This window comes from Elephas maximus, chromosome 5 (assembly GCF_024166365.1).
Source record: "Elephas maximus indicus isolate mEleMax1 chromosome 5, mEleMax1 primary haplotype, whole genome shotgun sequence".
NCBI classification, from domain to species: domain Eukaryota; kingdom Metazoa; phylum Chordata; class Mammalia; order Proboscidea; family Elephantidae; genus Elephas; species Elephas maximus.
In genome coordinates, this window is record NC_064823.1 from 54,393,501 (window position 1) to 54,417,590 (window position 24,090).

At 41.1% G+C, this 24,090-nt stretch overlaps 1 protein-coding gene across 1 annotated transcript in view; it reads left to right on the top strand.

Annotated features, from left to right (window-relative positions):
* The window catches only part of LOC126077546 (all-trans-retinol dehydrogenase [NAD(+)] ADH4-like), a 56,125-nt gene extending 35,703 nt beyond the window's left edge, over positions 1-20,422 (top strand). Inside the window, 3 exon segments of the mRNA XM_049887069.1 lie at positions 10,507-10,853; positions 17,232-17,362; positions 20,398-20,422. Of these exon segments, the coding sequence (XP_049743026.1) occupies positions 10,507-10,853; positions 17,232-17,362; positions 20,398-20,422 (503 nt within the window).
* Positions 20,423-24,090: the final 3,668 nt, after the last annotated feature.

The window sequence follows — 24,090 nt, forward strand, 5'->3', positions numbered from 1 at the left end:
TAAATTTATACCTAACTTTTATTTCTTTGTATCGCCGTATCTTCCTCTCCATATGGAAGGTGTATGATTACATTTCTTAGTCCCTCTTTATTATTTTAATGTTGTCTTATTTTATATAATAACATCACCATTACTCTGTGTTGGGTTTTTTTTTTTTAGTAATTTTTATTGTGCTTTAAGTGAAAGTTTACAAATCAAGTCAGTCTGTTACATATAAACTTAAATACACCTTACTACATACTCCCATTTACTATCCCGCTAATGAGTCAGCCCGCTCCCTCCTTCCAGTCTCTCCTTTCGTGACAATTTTGCCAGTTTCTAATCCTCTCTACCCTCCCATCTCCCCTCTAGACAGGAGATGCCAACACAGTCTCAAATGTCCACCCAATACAAGTAGCTCACTCTTCATCAGCATCTCTCTCCTACCCATTGTCCAGTCCCTTCCATGTCTGATGAGTTGTCTTTGGGAATGGTTCCTGTCCTGGGCCAACAGAAGGTTTGGGGACCATGACCGCCAGGATTCTTCTACTCTCAGTCAGACCATTAAGTCTGGTCTTTTTATGAGAATTTGGGGTCTGCATCCCACTGTTCTCCTGCTCCCTCAGGGGTTCTCTGTTGTGCTCCCTGTCAGGGCAGTCATCGGTTGTGGCCGGGCACCATCTAGTTCTTCTGGTCTCAGGATGTAAGTCTCTAGTTCATGTGGCCCTTTCTGTCTCTTGGGCTCATAATTATCTTGTGACCTTGGTGTTCTTCATTCTCCTTTGATCCAGGTGGGTTGAGATCAATTGATGCATCTTAGATGGCCACTTGTTAGCATTTAAGCTTCCAGACGCCACACTTCAATGTGGGATGCAGAATGTTTTCTTAATAGAATTTATTTTGCCAATTGACTTAGAAGTCCCCTTAAGCCATAGTCCCCAAACCCCCGCCCTTGCTCCGCTGACCTTCGAAGCATTCAGTTTATCCCGGAAACTTCTTTGGTTTTGGTCCAGTCCAGTTGAGCTGACCTTCCGTGTATTGAGTATTGTCCTTCCCTTCACCTAAAGTAGTTCTTATCTACTATCTAATCAGTAAATAACCCTCTCCTACCCTCCCTTCCTCCCCCCTCTCATAACCACAAGAGAATGTGTTCTTCTCAGTTTGTACTATTTCTCAAGATCTTATAATAGTGGTCTTATACAATATTTGTCCTTTTGCATCTGACTAATTTCACTCAGCATAATGCCTTCCAGGTTCCTCCACGTTATGAAATGTTTCACAGATTCGTCACTGTTCTTTATCAATGCGTAGTATTCCATTGTGTGAATATACCATAATTTATTTAACTACTCATCCATTGATGGACACCTTGGTTGCTTCCAGCTTTTTGCTATTGTAAACAGAGCTGCAATAAACATGGGTGTGCATATATCTGTTCGTGTAAAGGCTCTTATTTCTCTAGGGTATATTCCGAGGAGTGGGATTTCTGGGTTGTATGGTAGTCGTATTTCTAACTTTTTAAGAAAATGCCAGATAGATTTCCGGAGTGGTTGTACCATTTTATATTCCCACCAGCAGTGTATAAGAGTTCCAATCTCTCCGCAGCCTCTCCAACATTTATTATTTTGTGTTTTTTGGATTAATGCCAGCCTTGTAGGAGTGAGATAGAATCTCATCATAGTTTAATTTGCATTTTTCTAATGGCTAATGATCGAGAGCATTTTCTCATATATCTGTTAGCTGCCTGAATATCTTCTTTAGTGAATCATGTGTTCATATCCTTTGCCCAATTTTTGATTGGGTTGTTTGTCTTTTTGTGGTTCAGTTTTAATAGAATCATATAGATTCTTGCCTTTTTTTTTTTTTTTTTTTGGATTTCCCTGTCTGGGTTGACTTCTGGTTGCTCTGCCCAGTGTTCTAGTCTTGGGTCGATACCTGATATTATTGATTTTCTAACCAAAGAACTCCCTTTAGTATTTCTTGAGTTTTGGTTTGGTTTTTACGAATTCCCTCAACTTGTGTTTATCTGGAAATGTCTTAATTTCACCTTCATATTTAAGAGACAGTTTTGCTGGATATATGATTCTTGGCAGGCAATTTTTTTCCTTCAATTTTTTAAACATGTCATCCCATTGCCTTCTTGCCTGCATGGTTTCTGCCGAGTAGTCCAAGCTTATTCTTATTGGCTCTCCCTTGTAGGTGACTTTTCTTTTATCCCTCGCTGCTCTTATAATTGTCTCCTTATCTTCTGTTTTGGCAAGCTTGATTATTATATGTTTTGGTGACTTTCTTTTAAGATCTACCTTATGTGGAGTTCAATGAGCATCTTGGATAGATATCTTCTCATCTTCCACAATATCAGGGAAGTTTTCTGCCAACAAATCCTGAACAATTTTCTCTGTATTTTCCGTTATCCTTCCCTGTTCTGGTACTCCAGTCACTCATAGGTTATTTCTCTTGATAGAGTCCCACATGATTCTTAAGGTTTCTTCATTTTACTTCTTTTATCTGATTTTTCTTCAAATATATTAGTGCCAAGTAATTTATCTTCGAGTTCAGAAATTCTAGCTTCTACTTGCTCAGTTCTGCTCCTCTGACTTTCTATTGTTATCTAATTCTGTAATTTTATTGTTAATCTTCTGAATTTCTGATTGCTGTCTGTCTATGGATTTTTCCGGCTTATTAAACTTTTCATTATGTTCCTGAATAATCTTTCTGAGTTCTTCAGTTGCTTTATCTGTGTGTTCCTTGGCTTGTTCTGCGTATTGCCTCATTTCCTTCCTGACATCTTGAAGGGTTCTGTATATTAAACTTTTGTATTCTGCCTCTGGTAATTCCAGGAATGCACTTTCATCGAAAAGATCCCTGGATTCTTTGTTTTGAGAGCCTGTTGAGGTGATCATGGCCTGCTTCTTTATGTGACTTGATATCGATTGCTGTCTCTGAGCCATCTATAAGTTATTGTATTGGTTTATGCTTGCTTACTGTGTCGTAGCTGCTTACTTTGTGTTGTTTTGGTATACCCCTATGGGTTGCTTGAGTGAGCTAGCTTGATTATTTTCACCTTTGGAGCTCTGGTGTCCTGTCCCCAGCTGGCTAGAGCTGTTATCTGGTATATCAGTCTAGGAGTCCATTCAGTTTTCTTGTACCAATTCAGCTCAGGTTTCCAGGTAGCTGATGATGAAGTGTGTGGTACAGGCTCTGTCCTACAGTCTTAGATGGGCAGTGGTGATTGGCGTATATACCAGTATCTGATTGTAGCAGGGGGTCACGCTCTGAACAAGGCAGGGGGCTCAGAACTGACCCCCAAGTGTCTCTGAGGAAAACATGTCTCTGTTACCTAGAGCATGCTGGTGGGTGGGCTCTGCAGGGGGGTCATAGGCACCCAAAGATTTTGTTGTAAGGACTGGGAGGTACCAGTTATCCCTGGGCCCCTGTCACGGGTGGCTGGGTGACCCAAGTGGAGCCACCAGTCCTTAGGTCCCTCTTGTGAGTAGGTGAGGACCTTGTTTAATAGGCAAAGCAATGTCAAACGTCAAACACCCACCTCTCCACTGCACCGCTAAAATGGTTGGAGTTTGCCAACAAGGAACTATTCTCCCGAAACAGGCCCACACAGGTCCATGCAGAAGGGAAAGGTGCTCGAGGTCCATGGACGGTTTATGGCTGGACAGGAGCCTTTTCTGTCCTGAGCTCCCCCAGTTAATGGCACTAACAAATTATCTTTTCCCCCCAGTTGGAAATTTTTTCCTTCCCCAAGGCTGGGAGGACGGCTCCAGGTGCTCACCAGGGTCTATCTCAGGCCTAGGGATTCAGCCACTGAAGCTGGGTTGGGGGTGGGGGTGGCGCGGTATAATATACGCAAGTACTTATCTTTTGCTGAGAGCACCCTTCTGCTCAGGTTCCGGAGGTGTGAGTGGGCTGTGTGGCTGGCTGCTTCTCCCTGTGGAAACTGCGGCCGAATGCTAGGACCAGCCCACCACCGCTGCCGCAGCTGCTCCAGGAATGCTGCCTGAGGGGTCCCCATGATTCAGGTCCGGCAACTCCTCTTCGCTTCTGAATGGTCTCTTCCTTCCCCTGCCCCTCAGTTCATTGTCTAAGCTTGCCTTTGATGCTCAGGGCTCCCAGCTTGTCACAAACATACTCGTCTCACTTGTTTTTTCAGGTCTTTGTTGTAAAAAGGGCTCGACGGAAGCATCTGTCTATTCCGCCAACTTTCCCTCATTCTTTTTAAAAAGTTATTTATCTACTGGCTTCAGCAAAGCACAAAAGTTACAGAAATAACAGGCTGTAGTTTTAAAGCAGAGCCTATACTAAAAATCAAAATGGAATCTGGCTTTGGAAGAGAATAGCTCTTTCCTATTAATCAGGAGCCTCAATTATTAATTTTAGATGCTCTTACTCAACTCAGTATAATAATCAGGGGGTAAAATTATCAGAGGAGTCCCTGGGTGGCACAAATGTTCAAATGCTTGACTACTAGCTAAAAGGTTGGGGTTCAAACCCTCCCAGAGGCACCTTGGAAGACAGGCCTGGCAACCTCCTTCCATAAAGATTATAGGTAAGAAAACCCTACGGAAAAGTTCTTTCTGCACATAACAGGGTCACTATGAGCTGCAATTGATTCTACAACAACTAATAACAACAACATAATTATTAGGGACCTCCAAGCATCACCAAAACTCCTCATTCTTTTTAGTCTGCTTGTACTTTTGCTTCCAAATGAATCACATTTCGCAGAGATTGTTGGAAGCATGAAAACATCCAGCAACACTGGGGTCTATGGATAGATAACCATCTATTGTGTGTAGCCCTATGTATTGGTTTTCTAGGGCAATTACCACAAAGTGTGTGGTTTAAAACAAAAATTTATTCTCTCACAGTTCTAGAGGCTAGTAATCCAAATTCATGGTGTCTGTCAGTAGGGCTGTGTTCTCTCTGAAGGCTCTAGAGGAAGATCCTTTCTTATGTCTTCCAGCTTCTGATAGCCCCAGGCATTCCTTGCCTTGGGGTAGCATAACTCCAATCTCTGCCTCCGTCTTCACATGGCCATTTTCCATCTATGGTTCTGTGTGTCTCTTCTTTTTTTATAAGGACACCAGTCCTATTGGGCTAGGGCCCAGCCTACTCCAGTATGACCTCATGTTAACTAACTAAATCTGCAAATGCTATTTCCAAATAAAGTCACATTCACAGGTATGTGGGGGTTAGGACTTGAACATATCTTTTTGAGGGGAAGACAATTTCACTCATAACACCCTACTTGCAAACTGTGTGGGTACTTTATCCCGCTGCCATCAAGTCAACTCTGACTCAGCAACCCTACACAACAGAGTAGAGCCTCCCATACAGTTTCCAAGGCCATAAATCTTTACAGAAGCAGGCTGCCACATCTTTATCCTGCAGAGTGGCTCTTGGGTTCAAACTCACAACCATTTGGTTAGCAGCTGAGTGCTTGATCACTGTACCACCAGGGCTCCTGGGGATACTTTATAGTGTCCCCCTACGTACTACATACAAAAGCACTTTTACACACAGAGTATAGTTGTATAATACAATTAGTGCAGTGCCTTCATTTTATACACTGTTATGAGCTGGCTGAGAATCCAACTACTATGTACAGGCTGCAGTGGGGGAATGCACTTCTTCCATAGAGATTGAGGCAAATTTTTTATAACCCAGCCTCTGGAGAAATATATTTGGGAATATGCTAAACATATGCCACGATATTATAATAAATAGGCCATAGTATAATTAGAACAGTGTATGGATTGAATTGTGTCCTCCCCCCAAAATGTGTCATAAATCCTGACTTTCATGCCTGTATCTATAATCCCATTTGGTAATGAGTTGTCTCTTATATTAATGAGGCAGGATTAGTATAGGGTGTGTCTTGAGTCAACTTCTTACAAGACATAAAAGGAGCAAGCAGAGATGGGGGAAAATAGACACCAAGCCACATGGAGCTCTCCAAAGAACCAGGAAACAGAAGCTGAAGAGACAAGTACCTTCCCCCTGAGTCGACAGAGAGAGAAAACCTTCCTCTGGGGCCAGTGCCCTGAATTCGGGCTTCTAGGCCCCTAAACTGTGAGAAAATAAATTTCTGTTGGTTAAAGCCATCCACTTGTGGTATTTCTGCTACAGCAGCACCAGATAACTAAGACAAACAGTATACTTAATATTTGAAAAATATATTTTTTATTTCCCCTGAGTAGCAACAGTCAGTTAATGCATGTCTAATATCAGGGTCATGCATGAACTAAAGAGATGTACATTCTCTCTGTTCTTTCATAATTTTGTTTCCAATTTAGAATATGTCGACACTTCCCTTGGGCTTACAGCCCCTCCTGTGGAGCAGGTACAGTGGCCTAGATGCTCACAGCCCCTCCCCTAGAGCAGGAACAGAAGTCTAGGTGTTCACAGCCCCTCCCCCAGATTTTCTTTCCCTTTTGTTTGTGCTTTAATCCTAGTAGTTTCCCATCATCATTAGAAAATATCAGTTGAGCATCTGTCTCTGTAGTATTTTTCTGCCACTATACTATATTCCAATTACAGCATCTTTCCTTACTATCCTGTATATTAAATTTCCATTTAATTCAAGGCAACAAAAGACTCCTTGATAGCAATGTGGAAGGTAAAAAGTCTCTGCCTTCAAAGAATTCACAGTCTGTTAAAGAAACATATGCACATGCGTGCACACACACGTTATACAATCATTCAAAAGCCAAACCTACTGCAATCAAGTTGATTTTGACTCATGGTGACCCAATATGTGCAGAGTAGAACTGCACTCCATAGATGTTTCAAGGCTGTGACCTTTCAAAAGCCAATCACCAGGCCTCTCTTCTGAGGTGGGTTTGATCCACCAACCTTTCAGTCAGTAGTTGAACACTTAACCATTCGCACCACCCAGGGACTCCTGTAATCATTCAAGGCAGATTATAAATTGTATGCTATAGGAAAAGCAAAAAAGGAAGGACTGATTTCTGATAGAAGAATCAAGAAAATTTTCTTGGAAAGAATACCATTTAAGTCAGGCTTAGAAATACAGTTTATATTTTAACTGAAAGAAATAAGGTGAAAAGCACATCAGGCTGAGAAACAGCATGAACTAAGGCATGAGGAGAGGAAAGTGCAATAATTTGTTGCGGCTGTAGTACTGGGCATTTCATGAAGACTACAGTGGAAGATAAACAGGGCTCAAGTAATAGAAATCAATCAGAGCTGGGTAAAGAAATTTTTACTTAAATCCATTTAAAGGAATTGATGATTTGGGGTGATCAAGTGAGTCAATGCACATTTAGAGAAATATTATTGCTCCTTCAAACCCAACTATAACATGAATACAACCAAATCAGGGTAATTAGAAAGAGATGTCAAATTACTTGTGATCAATTTAAAAAGAAGAATCAGCCCTTTAGAATGTGTAGGCTTTCAAATTTTGTTCGGATAACACCAAAGGGAAAAAGAAAAACAAGAGAAGTATTTTCACTTGAATGTGTTCTTCAGGAAATGGTAATTCTAATGGCCCTTAAATGATTCTTCAAATTTAGCCAGAGTGACTTGCCCATTTTCACACTGGCAGAGTTCTACCATTGGTTCCATTGTATAGTTTTATAACAGACAGCCTTTCCTTTATTTGTTGCAGCCCCCAACTCACTGTTGTTGCTAGCTGCTGTCAAGTCAGCCCCCAACTCATGGACTGGGTCAGGTGCACCTTAGTCCTCAAAGTGACATCTTTGCTTTTTAACACTTCGATTTCCTGACTGCTGTTTTCATGGGCATTGATTGTGGACTGAAGTAAGTGAAATCCTTGACAACATCAATCTTTTTTCCATTTATCGTGATGTTGCTTACTGGTCCAGTTGTGACAATTTTTGTTTTCTTTATGTTGAGGTGTAATCCATACTGAAGGCTGTGGTCTTTGATCTTCATCAGTAAGTGCTTTAAGTCTTCTTCACTTTCAGCACGCAAGATTGTGTCATCTGCATAACACGGGTTGTTAATGAGTCCTCTTCCGATCCTGAATCCATGTTCTTCTTCATACACTGCAGCTTCTCAGATTATTTGCTCAGCATACAGATTGAATAAGTATGGTGAAAGGATACAATCTTGATGCACACCTTTCCTGACTTTAATCCATGCAGTATCCCTTGTTTTGTCTGAATGACTGCCTCTTGGACTATATACAGGTCCCTCATGAGCACAATTAAGTGTTCTGGAATTCCCATTCTTCGCTATGTTATCCATAATTTGTTGATACGCACAGTCAAATGCCTTTGCATAGTCAATAGAACACAGGTAAACGTCTTTCTGGTATCCTCTGCTTTCAGTCAAGATCCATGTGACATCAGCAATGATATCCCTCATTTCACATCTTCTTCTGAACTTCTGGCAGTTCCCTGTCAATGTACTGCTGCAACTGCTTTTGAATGATCTTCTGCAAAATTTTACTTGTGTGTGATATTAATGATATTGTTCCATAATTTCTGCATTCTGTTGGATCACCTTTCTTTGGAATGGGCACAAATATGGATCTCTTCCTGTTGGTTGGCCAGGTAGCTGTCTTCCAAATTTCTTTGCATAGGCAACTGAGCACCTCCAACACTGCATCTGTTTGTTGAAACATCTCAACAGGTATTCTGTCAATTCCAGAAGCCTTGTTTTTTGACAGTGCTTTCAGTGCAGTTTGGATTTATTCCTTCAGTACCATCAGTTTTTTATCATATGCTACCTCCTGAAATGGTTGAATGTTGACCAATTTTTCTGGTACAGTGACTCTGTGAATACACAGAAAACATATCTAAAGACTGCATAAAAGGTTATTTTATTAATTTACTTGAAAGTATTGGAGTTAGTATGAAAACATAACTACAATTTGCAAATATAAAGGTTTCAAAATAAATTATTCAACATAGAGGGACAGAAAGTAAAACTTTGACCAAATTGTGATGATTCCTTATCTAGAAGTTTCTTTAATCTTGAATTTTTCTCATGAAGAAAGTAATAAAAGTTGGAAAAGGTAGAGAAAATAGAAGATGGGGGAGGTTTAATCCATTTTAAGTAGCCCAAATCTGGCCTAATAAACACTGATTAAACTACTCTATGTCCAGCACCATGCCTTTCTTTATCGGCATTTGGGCTGAATTCAGGTTGGAGTAAGGCGGCAGCCTTTGATACTGGGAAAAATCCCACAGTCACCTAGTGCCTCTTAAGTGTGGCCATAAACCAAGCAAGAGATTACACCTTAGAGCTTGTATTTTCTCTTTCAGGCAGGACAATAAGCCAGTGAGAACTGGTTTAAACTAGTTCAAGAGACCTAAACTTAACTTTGGCTCATTAAATGCCTCATATATACTAACTTTCCTGCCCCTAGGAGAAGTTTATCCACCATTTTCTAAACATGCATCCTGTGAAGTTGTATGTAACCCCTACTGCATCTGCTTAGCATGATTTAGAATGTTGCTGATGTAATTCACATGACCTCTCTGCTTGTAAGCTCTATAAAAGCAAACTCCCTAAATCTTATCCTTGAATGGTCTTGGAAACATCACCCCTGACTGTTCCTTTCCTTGTGCAACAAAACAAAGCTGCCTTTCTGATCTTCCACCTCGGTCTTTTGTTTATTAACTGTGACTACTCATGCCAAAGAGGACCTGGAGTTTCTGGTGAGCCAGCCAGGAGTCATCTGCTTGGTTCTGGAGGCAGATCAGACCACAGACCAATCCCAACATCTGGTGCCACCAGAAGATTTCTTCTGGAGACCTCAGAGTGGCCCTGAAGGCTGACTTGCCCTGGACCCAACAGTGACTTAGTGGAAGACGTGAAATTTGTTTGAGGTGTTTCCCAGGAAGGAGGATCATATAGTCTTGGTTAGTAACAATTTAAATCCTATGTAAAGCCTTAGAAGAACTCAAAGAAGTGAAAGCAATTGGCTGCTGAGGACGGAAAAGGTTTTAGGTGTTTGTTACTTATTTGTTTGATTGCTAGCATTTGGATACGTGGGTAACGCACAAGGAATTCCTGAATGTACTCTGTTAGGGTGCATTCTAAAGAATTGGTCTTACTTTGGGTCAGACCTTATGAAAAAGAAGAAATGATTTTCTTTTGTAACACTTCTTGGCCCCAATACCAACTAGGAGACAGTGAGAAATAGCTCCCAAACAGGTCCTTGCACTATAACTCTATCTTGCAACTTGACCTCTTTTGTATGTGTGAAGGGAAATGGGATGAGAAGATGTATGTTAAAGCTTTTATGGTTTTATACTAAAACAAAAATCTGCAGAAACAGATCTTAGTGCAGAAAAAGGCTGATGAATGAAACCATCAGTCTTGCCCCTGGATCCAGAGGATGACTCCCGTTTCCAACCCTTCCCCCTCTGTATCCTTCTCCAGTTGCAGCCCCTCCACAGACACTGGAACCATGACCCCCTGCTCTGTATCCTCAGTTACCCAGCCCTTCAACCCTGCCAGTGGAATTGCCACCTGATACGTGGACTGGAACAGCTTTTGGGTATCCCAATTCAGCCAACAGGAAAGGCTCTGAAAGAGGGGGGCAGGACTCTCAGGGAGGCCATAGTTCTGAGGGTTGTGGTCCCAAATCTGTAAGAAAGCTTGATAGCATACATCCTTTACATCAAGTCCCAGCCAGAGATGCCAGAATGGTCTGGGTTCAACAGCCCTTTGCCGCCAGTTATCTCTATAACTGGAAAAACAACAGCCCCGGATATAGAGAGAACCCTAAGCAGATACAAGATCTTTTTGCCTCCATCTTCCTCACTCGCAGCTCCACTTGGGCTGAATGCCAGGTGCTGTGTGATGTGCTTTTCACCCCAGAAGAGTACCATATGGTGTTTGAAAAAGCTTGGACTGAGGTAAACAGGCAACATGAGTTATAGGCCATGAACTTGAATGTGGCTGATGCCTTCATTGCCAACCCTGGCTGGGACCCCAACACCACAGCAAGACAAATACACCTTACTTACCACAGAGAATATCTCTTAGAAGACTTAAAGAATGTGGTACCCAAACAGAAAAATTTAATAAAAGTGCACAGAGTTAAACAGAAGTCTAATGAAGACCCCTTCTGGTTTTTGGAGATAATTTATGCTGCTTTCACACAATTCACTGATTTGGATCCTGAGAGCCCTGAGAATGCCCGAATGGTCAGTATGATCTTCATAGGGCAAAGTGCTCCCAATATTAGAAGAGAGCTTCAGAAAGTAAAAGGAGATATTGAGTCAAGATTCTCTCAGCTAATGGAACTAGTCTGCCAAACTTACTCTAACTGAGATAAGGAGCAAGAAAAAAAGAAAGTTACAGACCAAAGGTGCCAGGAAGCCCTCCCAGCAGCCACCTTGCAGGCTGGAGACCCATCCCTAAGAAAAGAAAGAAAAGGAGGGAGGTGGACACCACAAGAGCCAAGAAGGCCCTGCGTCCCTTCAGAAAGAGACCAGTACAGCTGGTGTAAAGAGAAAGGGCATTGGAAGTGAGAGTGTCCAAAATACCAAGGAAAGGAACAAAAAAAGAGAGAGGCAACCCAGTGCCTGCTCATGCCACTAGAAGATAAGTCAGACTAAGGTAGACCAGAAGCCAGCCCTCCACCAGAGTGTCTGGTTATAATAAAGAAGAAAAGAAAACCCATAAAGTTTCTGGTAGATAGGAGGGCAACTCACACCACAACGACTGAAAAAAAGGCAGCCCTGGTAATGGAAAGGACCGCTCCACTAGTCAGTGTGTCAGGAAAAGAAGACCATCCCTCCCCCCACCACCCCTTCTTACAGCCTTTAACCTTCTCTTTACAGGGAAGGTCTCTAACTCACTCCTTCCTATATGTGCCAGACTGCCCAGTGCCTTTACGGACCAAGACCTGCTTAGCAAGTTACAGGTACAAATGACCTTTAAAAATGGACAAATGCATATGCAAGTACTGCCCAACTCGGGTTGGAGGCTGCAAATGGCTCTTTTTAAACCAAGCTCAAGTCAAACCACTGACCAACTGCTTGGAGGGAGTCCTCCACTGAGGACTTACAGCCTCAGAAGCTATGGAAACAGTAGTGCCCTGGGTCTGGGCAGACAAAACACCTGGGAGGGCTAAGAACATGACACCAGTTATCACTGAACTCTTGCCAGGCACCACCCCACTAAGCTAAAGGAATATCCTATCAGAGTTGAGGCCCACCGAGCCGTTGCAGACACCATCAATAGGTACTGAAAACACGGGACTAAATTGACCCTGCCAGTTGTAGTTCAACACATCCTGCCAGTAAAAAAAAAAAAAAACTTGAGAATATTGCTTCCTGAAGGACCTGAGAGTGGTAAATCAAGTAACCATGACAATTCAGCCAGTGATTCTAAACCCTTACACCCTGCGCTCCACACCCTCTCCGGCTCTCACTAGGTTCACTGTGTTGGATTTAAAGGATGCATTCTTCTGCATCCCAGTGGAAAACAAAAGCCAAGAAATTTTTGCTTTTGAGTGGGAGGGGCCACTCTCAGAACACAAGCAGCAGCTCTGTTGGGCTGTCCTGCCCAAGGGTTCAAAAACAGCCCCACCTTTTTTGGTGCAGCACTGGCACGAGAATTATGCCAGCTGACTCTTACCAATAGGATTCTGTTACAGTACTTAGATAATTTCCTTATTGCCAGCAAAGATGAGTGTGACTCACTTCAGAATACCACTGAACTTCTTAACTTTCTGGGCAATGCTGAGTAGCAAGTACAGAAAGAAAAAGCCCGACCAGTTAGAAGTCACATATTGGAGTTCAAAATTAAAGCCTCCAAACATGAATTGTTACTGGCAAAAAAAAAAAAAAAAAAAAAAACGCCATCTGCCAACTGGCTGCCTTCTCTACCAGAAAACAGCTAAAAGCCTTCCTAGGGATGGCAGAATTTTGGCACATCTGGATCCCAAACTTTGGGCTCATTGTAAAACCTCTCTAACCAGGCTCTAAAAGGGAAAGAAACAGAGCCCCTAAACTGGACCACTAAGATCAAGACTTCAAAACCTTGAAAGTAAAATTGACAGAAGCTCCCACACTTGGGTTGCCAGACCTAAGTTACCCTTTTAAACTCTTCGTTCATGAATCAGCGAGGATTACAACAGAGGTCTTCACCCAGACTCTGGGGAGCTGGAAGTGACCCATGGCCTATTTTTCAAAGAAGGTGGATGCAGCGACCAAGGGTTGGCCTGCCTGCCTACAGGCAGCAACAGCCACTGTACTTGTCATCAAGGAAGCCAAGAAGCTGACTCTCAGGCAACCCCTAAGGATCAAAGTGCCAAACTCTGTTCTCACCATCCCAGAACAGTGAGAGTCACACTGGATCTCTCAGGGATGGATGGCCAAGTACCAGGCAGTGCTCCTGGATACCTCATGTATCTCGCGCCAGGAAATGGCCTGTCTCAACCCTGCCACTCTCCTACCTTCTCTTCCCCAACAGGAGAAGGCCCATGACTGTATGAAGACCATATACCAGCATACCAGGCCTGAGTGACAGACCTCTGGGGAACTCTGACCTGGAATTGTATACCAGTGGAAGCAGCTTTGTTGAAAATAGAGAAAGAAATGCAGTTGTAATGCTGGACAAGACATTGGAGTCAGGGGGCCCTCCCTCCCAGAATCTCAGAGCAGAAGACTGCATGCACGTGACTCTACAAGAACAAGACGGTCACAATTTACACGAACTCTAAAACATTTTTGGAGTACTTCATGCCCATGGGGTCATCTGGAGAGAAAGGGGGTGCCTCACTGCCACCAGAAAAGACATGAAGCATTCACAAGAAATCATTCACCTCCTTCAAGCCATCCTCCTCCCTGCACAAGCCGGCGTAGTGCACTGCCAAGGGCACCAAAAAAGAAATACCACTGTAGCAAAAGGCAATCGAAAGACAGATGCCACAGCCAAAGAAGCTGCCTGGACACAGAAACCAACGGTTATCATTTCACTGATACCCCAGCTACAGCTGTCTCCTACTGACTTAAGACCCTACTATTCCCAACAAGTCAGAGACCTCACTCAAAATGGGAGAGCCATGAAAGATAGACGGCTCTACTCTGAACATGGAAAAAATCTTCATCCCACTGAAATTAGTCATCCTATTCTCCTGAAAGCACATCACTCAACTCATTGTAATAGAGATAGACTTTATGACAGTGCCCTGGGGGGCCCAAAAGTTCTGTCCACCATTGAATCCATTGTAAGAGCCTGCCCCACCTGAGCCAAAAACAATCCAAAGAACACCATCAATGCATATCCAGGCATACAAAGACAAAGGACTATGCCAGAAAAAGGGGCAAATTGATTTTACTGAAATTCCAAGAGCCCCTGAGAACTGTAAATATTTGCTACTGTGCATAGATACTTTCACCAAGTAAATAGAAGTCTTTCCTAGCCAATCATAAAAGGCCACAGAAGTAGTTAAACACCTCATCAATGATGTAATTCCTAAATTTGGACTTCCTCCTTCCATTGGAAGCAACAACGGACCTCACTTTATTGCTCATTTAGTCCAGAGAGTAGCGGAAGCTTTAGACATTAACTGGAACCTACATTCAGTTTGGAGACCACTGTCTACTGGTAAAATAAAAAGAGCAATCAGACCCTAAAAAGACACATAGCTAACCTCTGCCAAGAGACTAAATTGGTCTAGACTAAGACATTGCCCATGGCCCTCTTGAGAGCTAGAGCCACCCCTTGAGGAAAACTAAAAATCAGCCCTTTTGAGCTATCGTATGGGCGCTCCCTCTTGGTTAATCCTAATAAGCCTTTTGCAGCCTGTCTCAGCAAATCTGTCTTCACTCCACAGGTACGCTCTCAGCCGTCACCCACCTGAGCCAGAAGTACCACTCCATCCCTTTCAGCCTGAGGACTGGATTCTCTTAAAATCTTGGAAAATTGAGCTCCTTCAAAAAAAGTGAACTGGGCCATTTGAAGTGCTGCTCACCACTCCCAAAGCTGTGAAGCTCAGCAGTCTCAAAGCTTAGATCTACCACACCTGAGTAAAAAGAACCATTCGACCAGACATCAAGGGACAAACTCGTCAGAACTAGACTGTGAACCTATTAAAGGCCTTAAGTACTTGCTTCCTAACAACATCCTGCATAAATCCAATCCCAAACTAACTCTTAATCTTGTTCATTGTATTATATACACTGTTTGCCTTTTTGTTTCTTTATGCTGTGTTTAAACAAGTCAGACTAATAAAAGGCTGAAAGCCCTCTAGCCACAATGGGATTAGTAATGATCGTTACTATCCTTCTCCAGGGGATTCCTGTAGCCCAAGCTAATGGGAAAACAACCAATTCATCCAACTTTCCAACTCCATTTCCCAGGGAGGAAATCTGAATAATTTTTAGGGTTTGGATTTTTTTTGTTTGTTTAGGGAAGCCCTATCACCAACTCTTCCTGTACATCTGTAATACCGAAGCCTGAAAAGAATAACAGTACCTTTGACAACACTTTAGAAATAAGAGTACCCCCATTAAAAAGGATTTGAAAGGAGCTGTGCTATGTTTCCAAACACTCAACCTGGCTTGGTGGACCAAGTTGATCCCTGAAACTGCCTCTTTTAACAGGATCAACTTAACAAATTTTTCATATTACCTTGGGAACTTCATTGCTTAGAGATACCTTTCCTCACAGGCTACACTTAGTGACGATCCAGGTTATAATCAAGGTATCAAAATTTCCCCTTTTGGGTTAACAGCTTTTCAACATGGTTCAACACTACCCACCTCCTTAGCCACACAACAAAGGTAGTTCTGTTTATGCACCCCAAAAATTCTATTTTCTATGCAGTAATTTTACCTCCCCCAGTATTTAGTATTGCAGGAGCCCAGCTCATCCATGTCTAAACCCAAAAGAATCATCTGGCACTTGCATGACAAAAGTTTTCACTTTCCCAATTGTTCTTGTGACCCCCAATAGCCTTACCACCCTTATGAAACTTCCATTTTCCCATATACACAAGTGGCAAAGAAAAGCTACTGATGATACAGAAGAAGGCTGAGATTTATGGAAAACAGGATTTAACCCCATCACAGAGACGGGAAAAGGACGATTCATTTTAAGAACTCTAAATGTCTTCCCACAATTAGCTGCTTTATAGGAGTCTGTGCTCAACCTTTCTGACATCATCCACATTCTATCATGAACCACGAACAGAGCCCTAAAAGTGCAATAAAAGTCATTGGACTGTCTGGCCAGAGTAGCACCAGATCACCATTTAGCTCTAGACTATATTCTGACTAAGGAGGGAAGAGTTTGTGCCATAGCCAACACATCCTGCCATGTGTGGGTCGATACCTCTCATGAAGCTGAGCTGAATTTACAAGTAATTGACAAAGTAGCTAACTGGACAAGACCAAGACTTGTAACAGAATCTGAAAAAAATGACCCCTTGGTGAGATTAAATTATGTCCTTATTTCCCAGTTGCAGCTGGCTTTGGCTCCTGGTGATTCCACTAATTTTTATCTTTCTGCTATGTCTGTTCCTGCCTTGCCTTCTAAATTGTTTAACCAAGTTCATATCCCACTACATCTCAGCTATAAATATGATGATGGTGCAAATGAAATCTAACAAGGAGGAAAAAACCCCATTACCTGCCAAGCCCTGTGAACAGCTTACCAATCAAGAAAGATCTCCTTAAAGAGCATGTCAGACCCAATTTTCTGCAACACAGTGGTTTAGGGCCAGCATTGGTCGTGAGTGATGAATGTCTCAAGAAAAGGAAGGAATAAGGCAGCAGCCTTTGATGCTGAGAAAAATCCCACAGCCGCCAAATGCCTCTTAAGTGTGGCCATAAACCAAGGAAGAGATTACACCCTAAAACTTATATATTCTCTTTCAAGCAGAATGAGTAAGTCAACAAAACCCAGTTTAAACTAGTTCAAGAAACTTAAACTTAACCTTGGCTGATTAAGTGCCTCTTACATACTAACTTTCCCACCCCTAAGAAGAGTTTAACTGCCATTTTCTAAACGTATATCCTCTAAAGTTGTATGTAACCCCTACTGTGCCTGCACAGCATCATTTAGAATGTTGCTGATATAATTTACATGATTTCCCTGCTTGTAAGTGCTATATAAGCAACCTCACTAAACCTTATGCTTAAACAATCTTGGAGACCAGCTCCGACTGTTCCTTTCCTTGCACAACAAAATAAAGCTGCCTTTCTGATCTCCCACTTCAGCCTCCTGTTTATTGGCTGTGACGAGTTACACTGAGCAGGACCTGGAGTTCCTGGCAACAGGAAGAGTATAGATTCTGTCCCAAAGTGGTTACTGACTGCAAAAATAAATTCGATCTGGGTGCACTGGTGACCCACACATTGTCTTCTGACAAAATCAATGAGGCCTTTGACCTAAGGTACCAAGGAAAAAGGTAAATTACCAAACAGATGGTGAGTCATTTAGGAAACCTTCATGGTAATGTTATTTTTATTCTATTTTAATAATAAAAATAAACATTATGCCTGCTATACTAAGTATAAATATAAGCCCTGCACTAGCCAGTTTGTCTCTTCTCACACTTTCTACATTATCAGAGGTACTAAACCCAAAAAAAACCAAACCCACTGCCATAGAGTTGATTCCAGCTCATAGCCACACTACAGAACAGAGTAGAACTGCCCCATAAGGTTTCCAAGGAGTAGCTAGTTTAACTATCAACCCTTTGGTTAGCAGCAAAGCTCTTAACCACTGTGCCACCAGGGCTCCTCAGAGGTACTAGATATGCTTAAAAGATTAAATAGTGATCATCTGGAAAAAAAGAAAATCTTTCTATATTGTTTCCATAATGCACCCTGGTACACATTGTTAAACATAAACCCTTTGCCATTGAGTTGATGCTGACTCATAGCAACCCTATAGGACAGGGTAGAACTGCCCCCATAGAGTTTCCAAGGAGCACCTGGTGGATTCAAACTGCCAACATTTTGGTTAGCAGCCGTAGCTCTTAACCACTATGCCACCAGGGTTTCCTTTGTTAAACATGCCGAGGAAAGAGGTATGTATTACATATGTTTTCCCTTTCACAAACAATTGTTAACTCAGTCAGGGCATGTCATGATTGAATTATGTCCCCCCAAAAATGTGTGTATCAACTTGGTTAGGCCATGATTTCCAGTACTCTGTGGTTGTCCTCTATTTCGTGATTGTAATTTTATGTTAGAGAAGATTAGGGTGGGATTGTAACACCCTTACCAGGTCACATCCCTGATCTAACATAAAGGGAGTTTCCCTAGGGTGTGGCCTTCACCACCTTTTGTCTTTCAAGAGATAAAAGGAAAGGGAAGTAAGTAGAAAGTTGGGGACCCCATACTGCCAAGAAAACAGTGCCGGGAGCAGAGTGTGTCCTTTGGACCTGAGGATCCTGCACGGAGATGCTCCCAGACCAAAGGAAGACTGATGACAGGGACCTTCCTCCAGAGCCAACAGAGAGAGAAAGCCTTCCCCTGGAGCTGGCACCCTGAATTCGGACTTCTAGACTGTGAGAGAATAAACTTCTCTTTAAAGCCATCCACTTGTGATATTTTCTGTTACAGTAGCACTAGATGACTAAAACAGGGGTATTTTCTGGAAAGAGAAGTTTCTATAGTATAATATTAGATCCTTCTGGTATAATGTGCTCCCGGGTCTGGAATCAGTATGTCCTTAAATTTCACAGAGTGGTCATTCCCTGCCCTTCAGTATTGGAACCAGGTGAAAAACAGAGATGTGAGTGAGCTGTGAGTGGTAGGTGTCAGATACTTACGGAACACCTCAATTCTTTCATTCTCCTGCTTTGTCATGGGCCATAAGATAATTTCTGATCCACAATTTTCATTATATTGTACTCTGCTGGCATGGACACGAAAAACTGACTTATAAAAATGTCTCACTTGGGGGATCCTTATAGGTCAGGGAGTAGGTAAGACTAGGATAGATTGTTCTGGTTGAAATGATTAAGCAATGCCTTGAAGAACAGCAAAGGGCAAAAACACCAAGAACAATGGGATGTGGATTACATGAAGAACTAAGAATCCACAAAAAAAGAGGGCATTACAAAGGCGGGGTCGGGGGGAAACCCTAAAGTAAATGAAAAAGACAGTTTGAAGCAGAGGGTGAATGCTGCAGAAGAAGAAAAACAGGTCCACAGTATGAGGACCCAAGCTACTTCATGGGGAAGAAATCTGACCTGAACTTGCCAATTTGCAACCATGTTACCTATAATATATGAAAAAGGAGTTCAATAAAAAAAAAAAAAAGAAAAAATTACACCTGCTATACTAGGTAGATTGTTATAAATATAAGTCCTGCACCATCTTGCACAATTTTAATAACTCCAGGAGGAGCATTTGTCAAATTAGAAGCTGAGTTGGGGTTTGGTGCCATAGCTCCTCCATTACTACCGCTTTTCACTGGAGTTCCCAGTCATGTATTATACCAACAAGAAATGTTAAGTGGCAGCCAAATGGAAAATGTTACATTACTTTATTAATAGCTGGGCAAGTCTCCGAACTCTAAAAGCAGGCTTCCCTTGTGATCAGTGGTAGAGTGGAGGCTTAGGCTTAAACACTTAAGTGGTGCCTCCTATTCCCTCTGTGGCCTACTGAAAAGACCACCCACTGCTCACATAAACAATAAGTTGGGAACAAGGAAGACAGAGGATGGCCCTTCCCAGGTGTGTTTATCATACTGGACAGGAATCTCAAGACAGGCCAGGCACTTCTACTATACCAAATGCCTAGAAGCAAGGAAGTGGAGAGAAGGGGAAGGAACACAATCACTGACTGACCTGTTAAGGGGCAGTGGCCCTGCCCACAATGAGGAAAGAACAAAGAGGATCTCCCTCCACAGGGAAGGGTAGCTTCCGGTCCCTGGCTGAAGAAAGTGTTTATGCACAGCAGCCTGCTAATGCCAGAGATTCCATGGCTGCAGCAGTAAGAGGATATATAAGGAATTCTCTGTTCTTGAGGTTTATCTCCCTCTTTGCTTCTGTATGCCAAAGAGGTTTTCCAAGAGTGAGAATATTTGGGCTCTTAGAAAGTAGCATCCCAACTCACCACCTCCACCCCACCTTTGATGCTCAACATTGTCCTAGGCTATAAAAGAGCCAAGAGGAGTGAGTCTATTCTAAGGATAGACTAAAATAACCTTGGTGTGCTCTACTTTGCTACAGCACATTGGGTAACAAAGACTTTGCCCAGGGTCAAGTGAGGGTCCCCATTTTTCACTCGGTTTACTAGCACTATATGTAAGGTATTATTAATGACATGCATGAAAGAAGATGACAAGATTTAAAAAATGGGTGTAACAAAGTAGGGTTTACAAAGAAAGATTGGAGCAAATCCTGAAATTAAAAAAGAAAATTTTCATAGGCTTTGGTTAAATTTATTATGAAAATTATAGTTATTATCATTTTGTTATTATTAACAGCATCCGGACAGTCCTGATGTTTTGAAGACAGCAGCAGCAATTTCGAAAACTGTCTGATTGAATCTCAATGTGTCTGGTTAATTTATAACCTGATATGATGAACCAAGGAAAGCTATGAGTTTAAACAAATATTTCCAATTAATATCACAGCATAAAATAGCCACAAAGATGAAAGCATTAAAAAAGCATTAGTACCCATAAAATATATTAAATGTTCCTTATGTTAAACAACTATGATAACCGAAGTATTTACAAATGGAATCATATGATATTTGGGAATTGTTTAAAAGTAGTGCCAGGAGGGTGAGAGTGGAGAATGAAGGGGTAGTAAGTAAAATTACACTGTTGTTGTCAAGTGCTCTCAGGTCAGTTTCAACTCATAGCAACCCTATGTACAACAGAAGGAAACACTGCCCAGCCCCGCGCCATCCTCACAATCCTCGTTATGCTTGAGCCCATTCTTGCAGCCTCTGTGTCAATCCACCTCACTTCCTCTTTTTCACTGACCTTCTGCTTTACCAACCATGATGTCCTTCTCCAGGAACTGATCCCTCCTAACAACATGCCCAAAGTATGTGAGATATAGTCTAGACATCCTTGCTTCTAAGGAGCATTCTGGTTGTACTTCTTCCAAGACAGATTTGTTCATTCTTTTGGCAGTCCTTGCTATACTCAGTATTCTTCTCCAATACCATAATTCAAAGGTATCCATTCTTCTTTGGTCTTCCTTATTCACATTGTCCGCATGTTTATAAATTTAGAGGTTGGGTGATGAATATATGGGGGTCGTTATACTATTCTCTTTTCTTTTGTATATGTTTGAAATTTTCCATAAAAAAAGGATTTTACTGAAAAAAAAATCACTTAATAGCTAGACAGGTAGTTGATAGCTAGACACACAGTTAATAGCTAGATAGAATAAAAAAAAAAAAGATAGAATATATACATAAAATACTGTTATATAATTTCTGGGCTCCAATAAGCTACTCTTTTTCAATAAGCTACTAAATCATTTCTTTTTAACATCTTTTCTTTTAGCCTCACTTTATAACTATAATCACAAGGAATGGGATATCAGAATTTATGTAAATAAAGATTTCGAGAATACATCTACACTCTCAAAATGCCATCACTATAGAATAACTGTCCTTTCCATCTTTGATAACTTTCACAACATTTAATGTTTAGTTCTTTATAGGGTTTTGTGATCTGTAACTTGCAATAAATAATGCAATTTCCTATAACCAATAAAAAGTGATAAAGAATAATATACTTATAAAATATTTATAAATAACAAGATTTACCTAACATTGAGATTTATATAAAAAGCAGCAAAGCAAGCGTTTTCCAACTAGTATACTCACAGATGGACAACAGACAGTTTAAAAGGATAAAATAGATAATAATTTGAACCAGAGTAATAAAGCCTAGCTTTCGGCTTGGAATAATTTCCAAAGCCTACTAGCTTTTAAAAAAATGTTTACCACATATTGAATTCTGACAGAAGATAAACTACTCTCCATACTTGGCTGAGAATGGTAGTTACATCTCAAAATAGAAACTGACATGTCTGCTGGTTAATAATCCTTTTCACTAGAAATAGAAGCCAGTTAATCCGCCTGTAAATGCTTCCCTTATTGGTATTGTGGGGAATAAGACACGGCCCATCAGTTGTTGGCCTTTCTCATGCTCTTCTCAGTATCAGCTGCATCCCCTGGCCTCGTCCCCTTCCTTCCTCTCCTTTGCTTCCTTGAATGCTTCCCAGGTCCAGCTTAAATTGTTGTTAGTTGCCAACAAGTTGGCCCTGACTCATGGCCACCTTTGCTATCTTCATAATCTTTGGTATGTTTCAGTCTATTGTTGTGCCTATTGTGACAATCCATCTCCTTGAGGGTCTTCAGCTTAGACCCACCTCCTTTTCAGATCTTTGCAGCCACAGAGTTGTTTTCCTTCCCTGATCTGCTTTGGCTTTTAGTATCTTTATCAAAATCTTAAGTCATACTGCTTCCACTGTTAGTTTTTCAAGTATAGGTTTGTAACTCTTTTGAAAGTAGAACAATTTTTTAATCCATCCCTCTATCAGAGATGCTCAATAAATACATATTGTTGATAACTAAAGTTTATCCTCGTAAGTGTCCAAATAGTTTATTTTAACCTTTTTGCATAGAATTTTTCTAAAACATCTTATACACATCTTAAACTTGTTTTTCATGGAGAACCCCAAATTTAATTTCAATAACTCAGAATAGCCACTAATCCACATCACCCAAAGCCATCGCTCTGACTCATAGCGACCCTATAAGACAGAGTAGAACTGCTCCATAGAGTTTCCAAGACTGTAATCTTTACCAAAGCAAACTGCAACATTTGAACCGCCGATCTTTCAGTTAGTAGCCAAGCACTTAACCACTGAACCACCAGGGCTCCATAGAATAGCCATTACTACCATTAATTTTTATGCTAACTTGTAATACAGTCATTTGTCTTTTTCTCCCTCTTCTCTCTCTCTTAGGAATCACTCCTGCAGTTTGTGCCCCTGCCTCTATCAGCCTTCTAATTTTCCATATCTGGTTCTGTGATTTGAAAAAATAATTTGATCTTCTTAACAAGGCTGTTAGAATTATGCATAAAATAAATGAAAAGCCAGAGTGAAGTGTACAGTGTTTAAAGCTTGAGTTTGGCCACTGCCTCATAAGCAGAGACTTTTTTCCTCACCCACGCACCCAGGTGACACACCCAATGGAAACTACCAGTAGATATGTGTTATTAGAGTATAATTCTTCAAACTGTTCACCAATGCTTAAGTTACCCAAATATATCTTTGTCAAAATGAAGAATGAATGATGAGTCTTTCTGAGATACTCCTAAAACAAAAATTACGCATCGATAACGCATTTGGCAACATGTAGCAATCTTCCATTGAAGAATTGCACTTTAATGAAATAAAAAATCTGCAAACTACTCATGGTTGTCTGCTTTTCCTGGTTGTTCTCACATTCCTCGTTCACTTAGAGATTGTTACTTTTTGAAATATTAAGGGCAGCAAAAGTTACAGTATTTCTAGAAGACCAAGCCACTAAAACAAAACTGTAATGGAACTTGATATCCAAAAATAAAATAGAACTTATTTTAAAGATTTGGATTCTCCTGCAATGAGTAGTTTCCAAAATATAATAAGATACACGGGTCTACTACAAAACTGATTTTTTTTGTTTTTTTTCAGTCTGAAATTACTACAAATCTTGAAAAATTCTAGTTAATATGGTGAGCAATAATTTAGAAAGCAATACAATCACAGTATGCCATTCTGAGGAGAAAAAATGCGGTTTCAAGGTCTAGTCACAATTCCTTGGAACAGCTAAGACTGTCGATGTTTTCCAAATGCTACAGTGCCCTCTGGTGTTCATTTGCTTTTTTTTTTTTTAATTTCCTGAATCCTATTTTCTTTGAGAAAAACACAGGGAGAAGAATAACAACTTACATTTATATCATAGTTAACATTTTAAAAAGTATTTTCATATACATTGTTTCATCTTATTCTCTCCACGTTCTCCACTAGACCATAAACTTCTTGAGGGCAGGGCAATTTTTTCATAGTTTTGAGTGCATTACACATACAGCAGGCTTCTAGCAATGCACCTTGTTAGACAGGGCAAAGTTTATTAACCTCAATGAATGAATCCTATATTACAG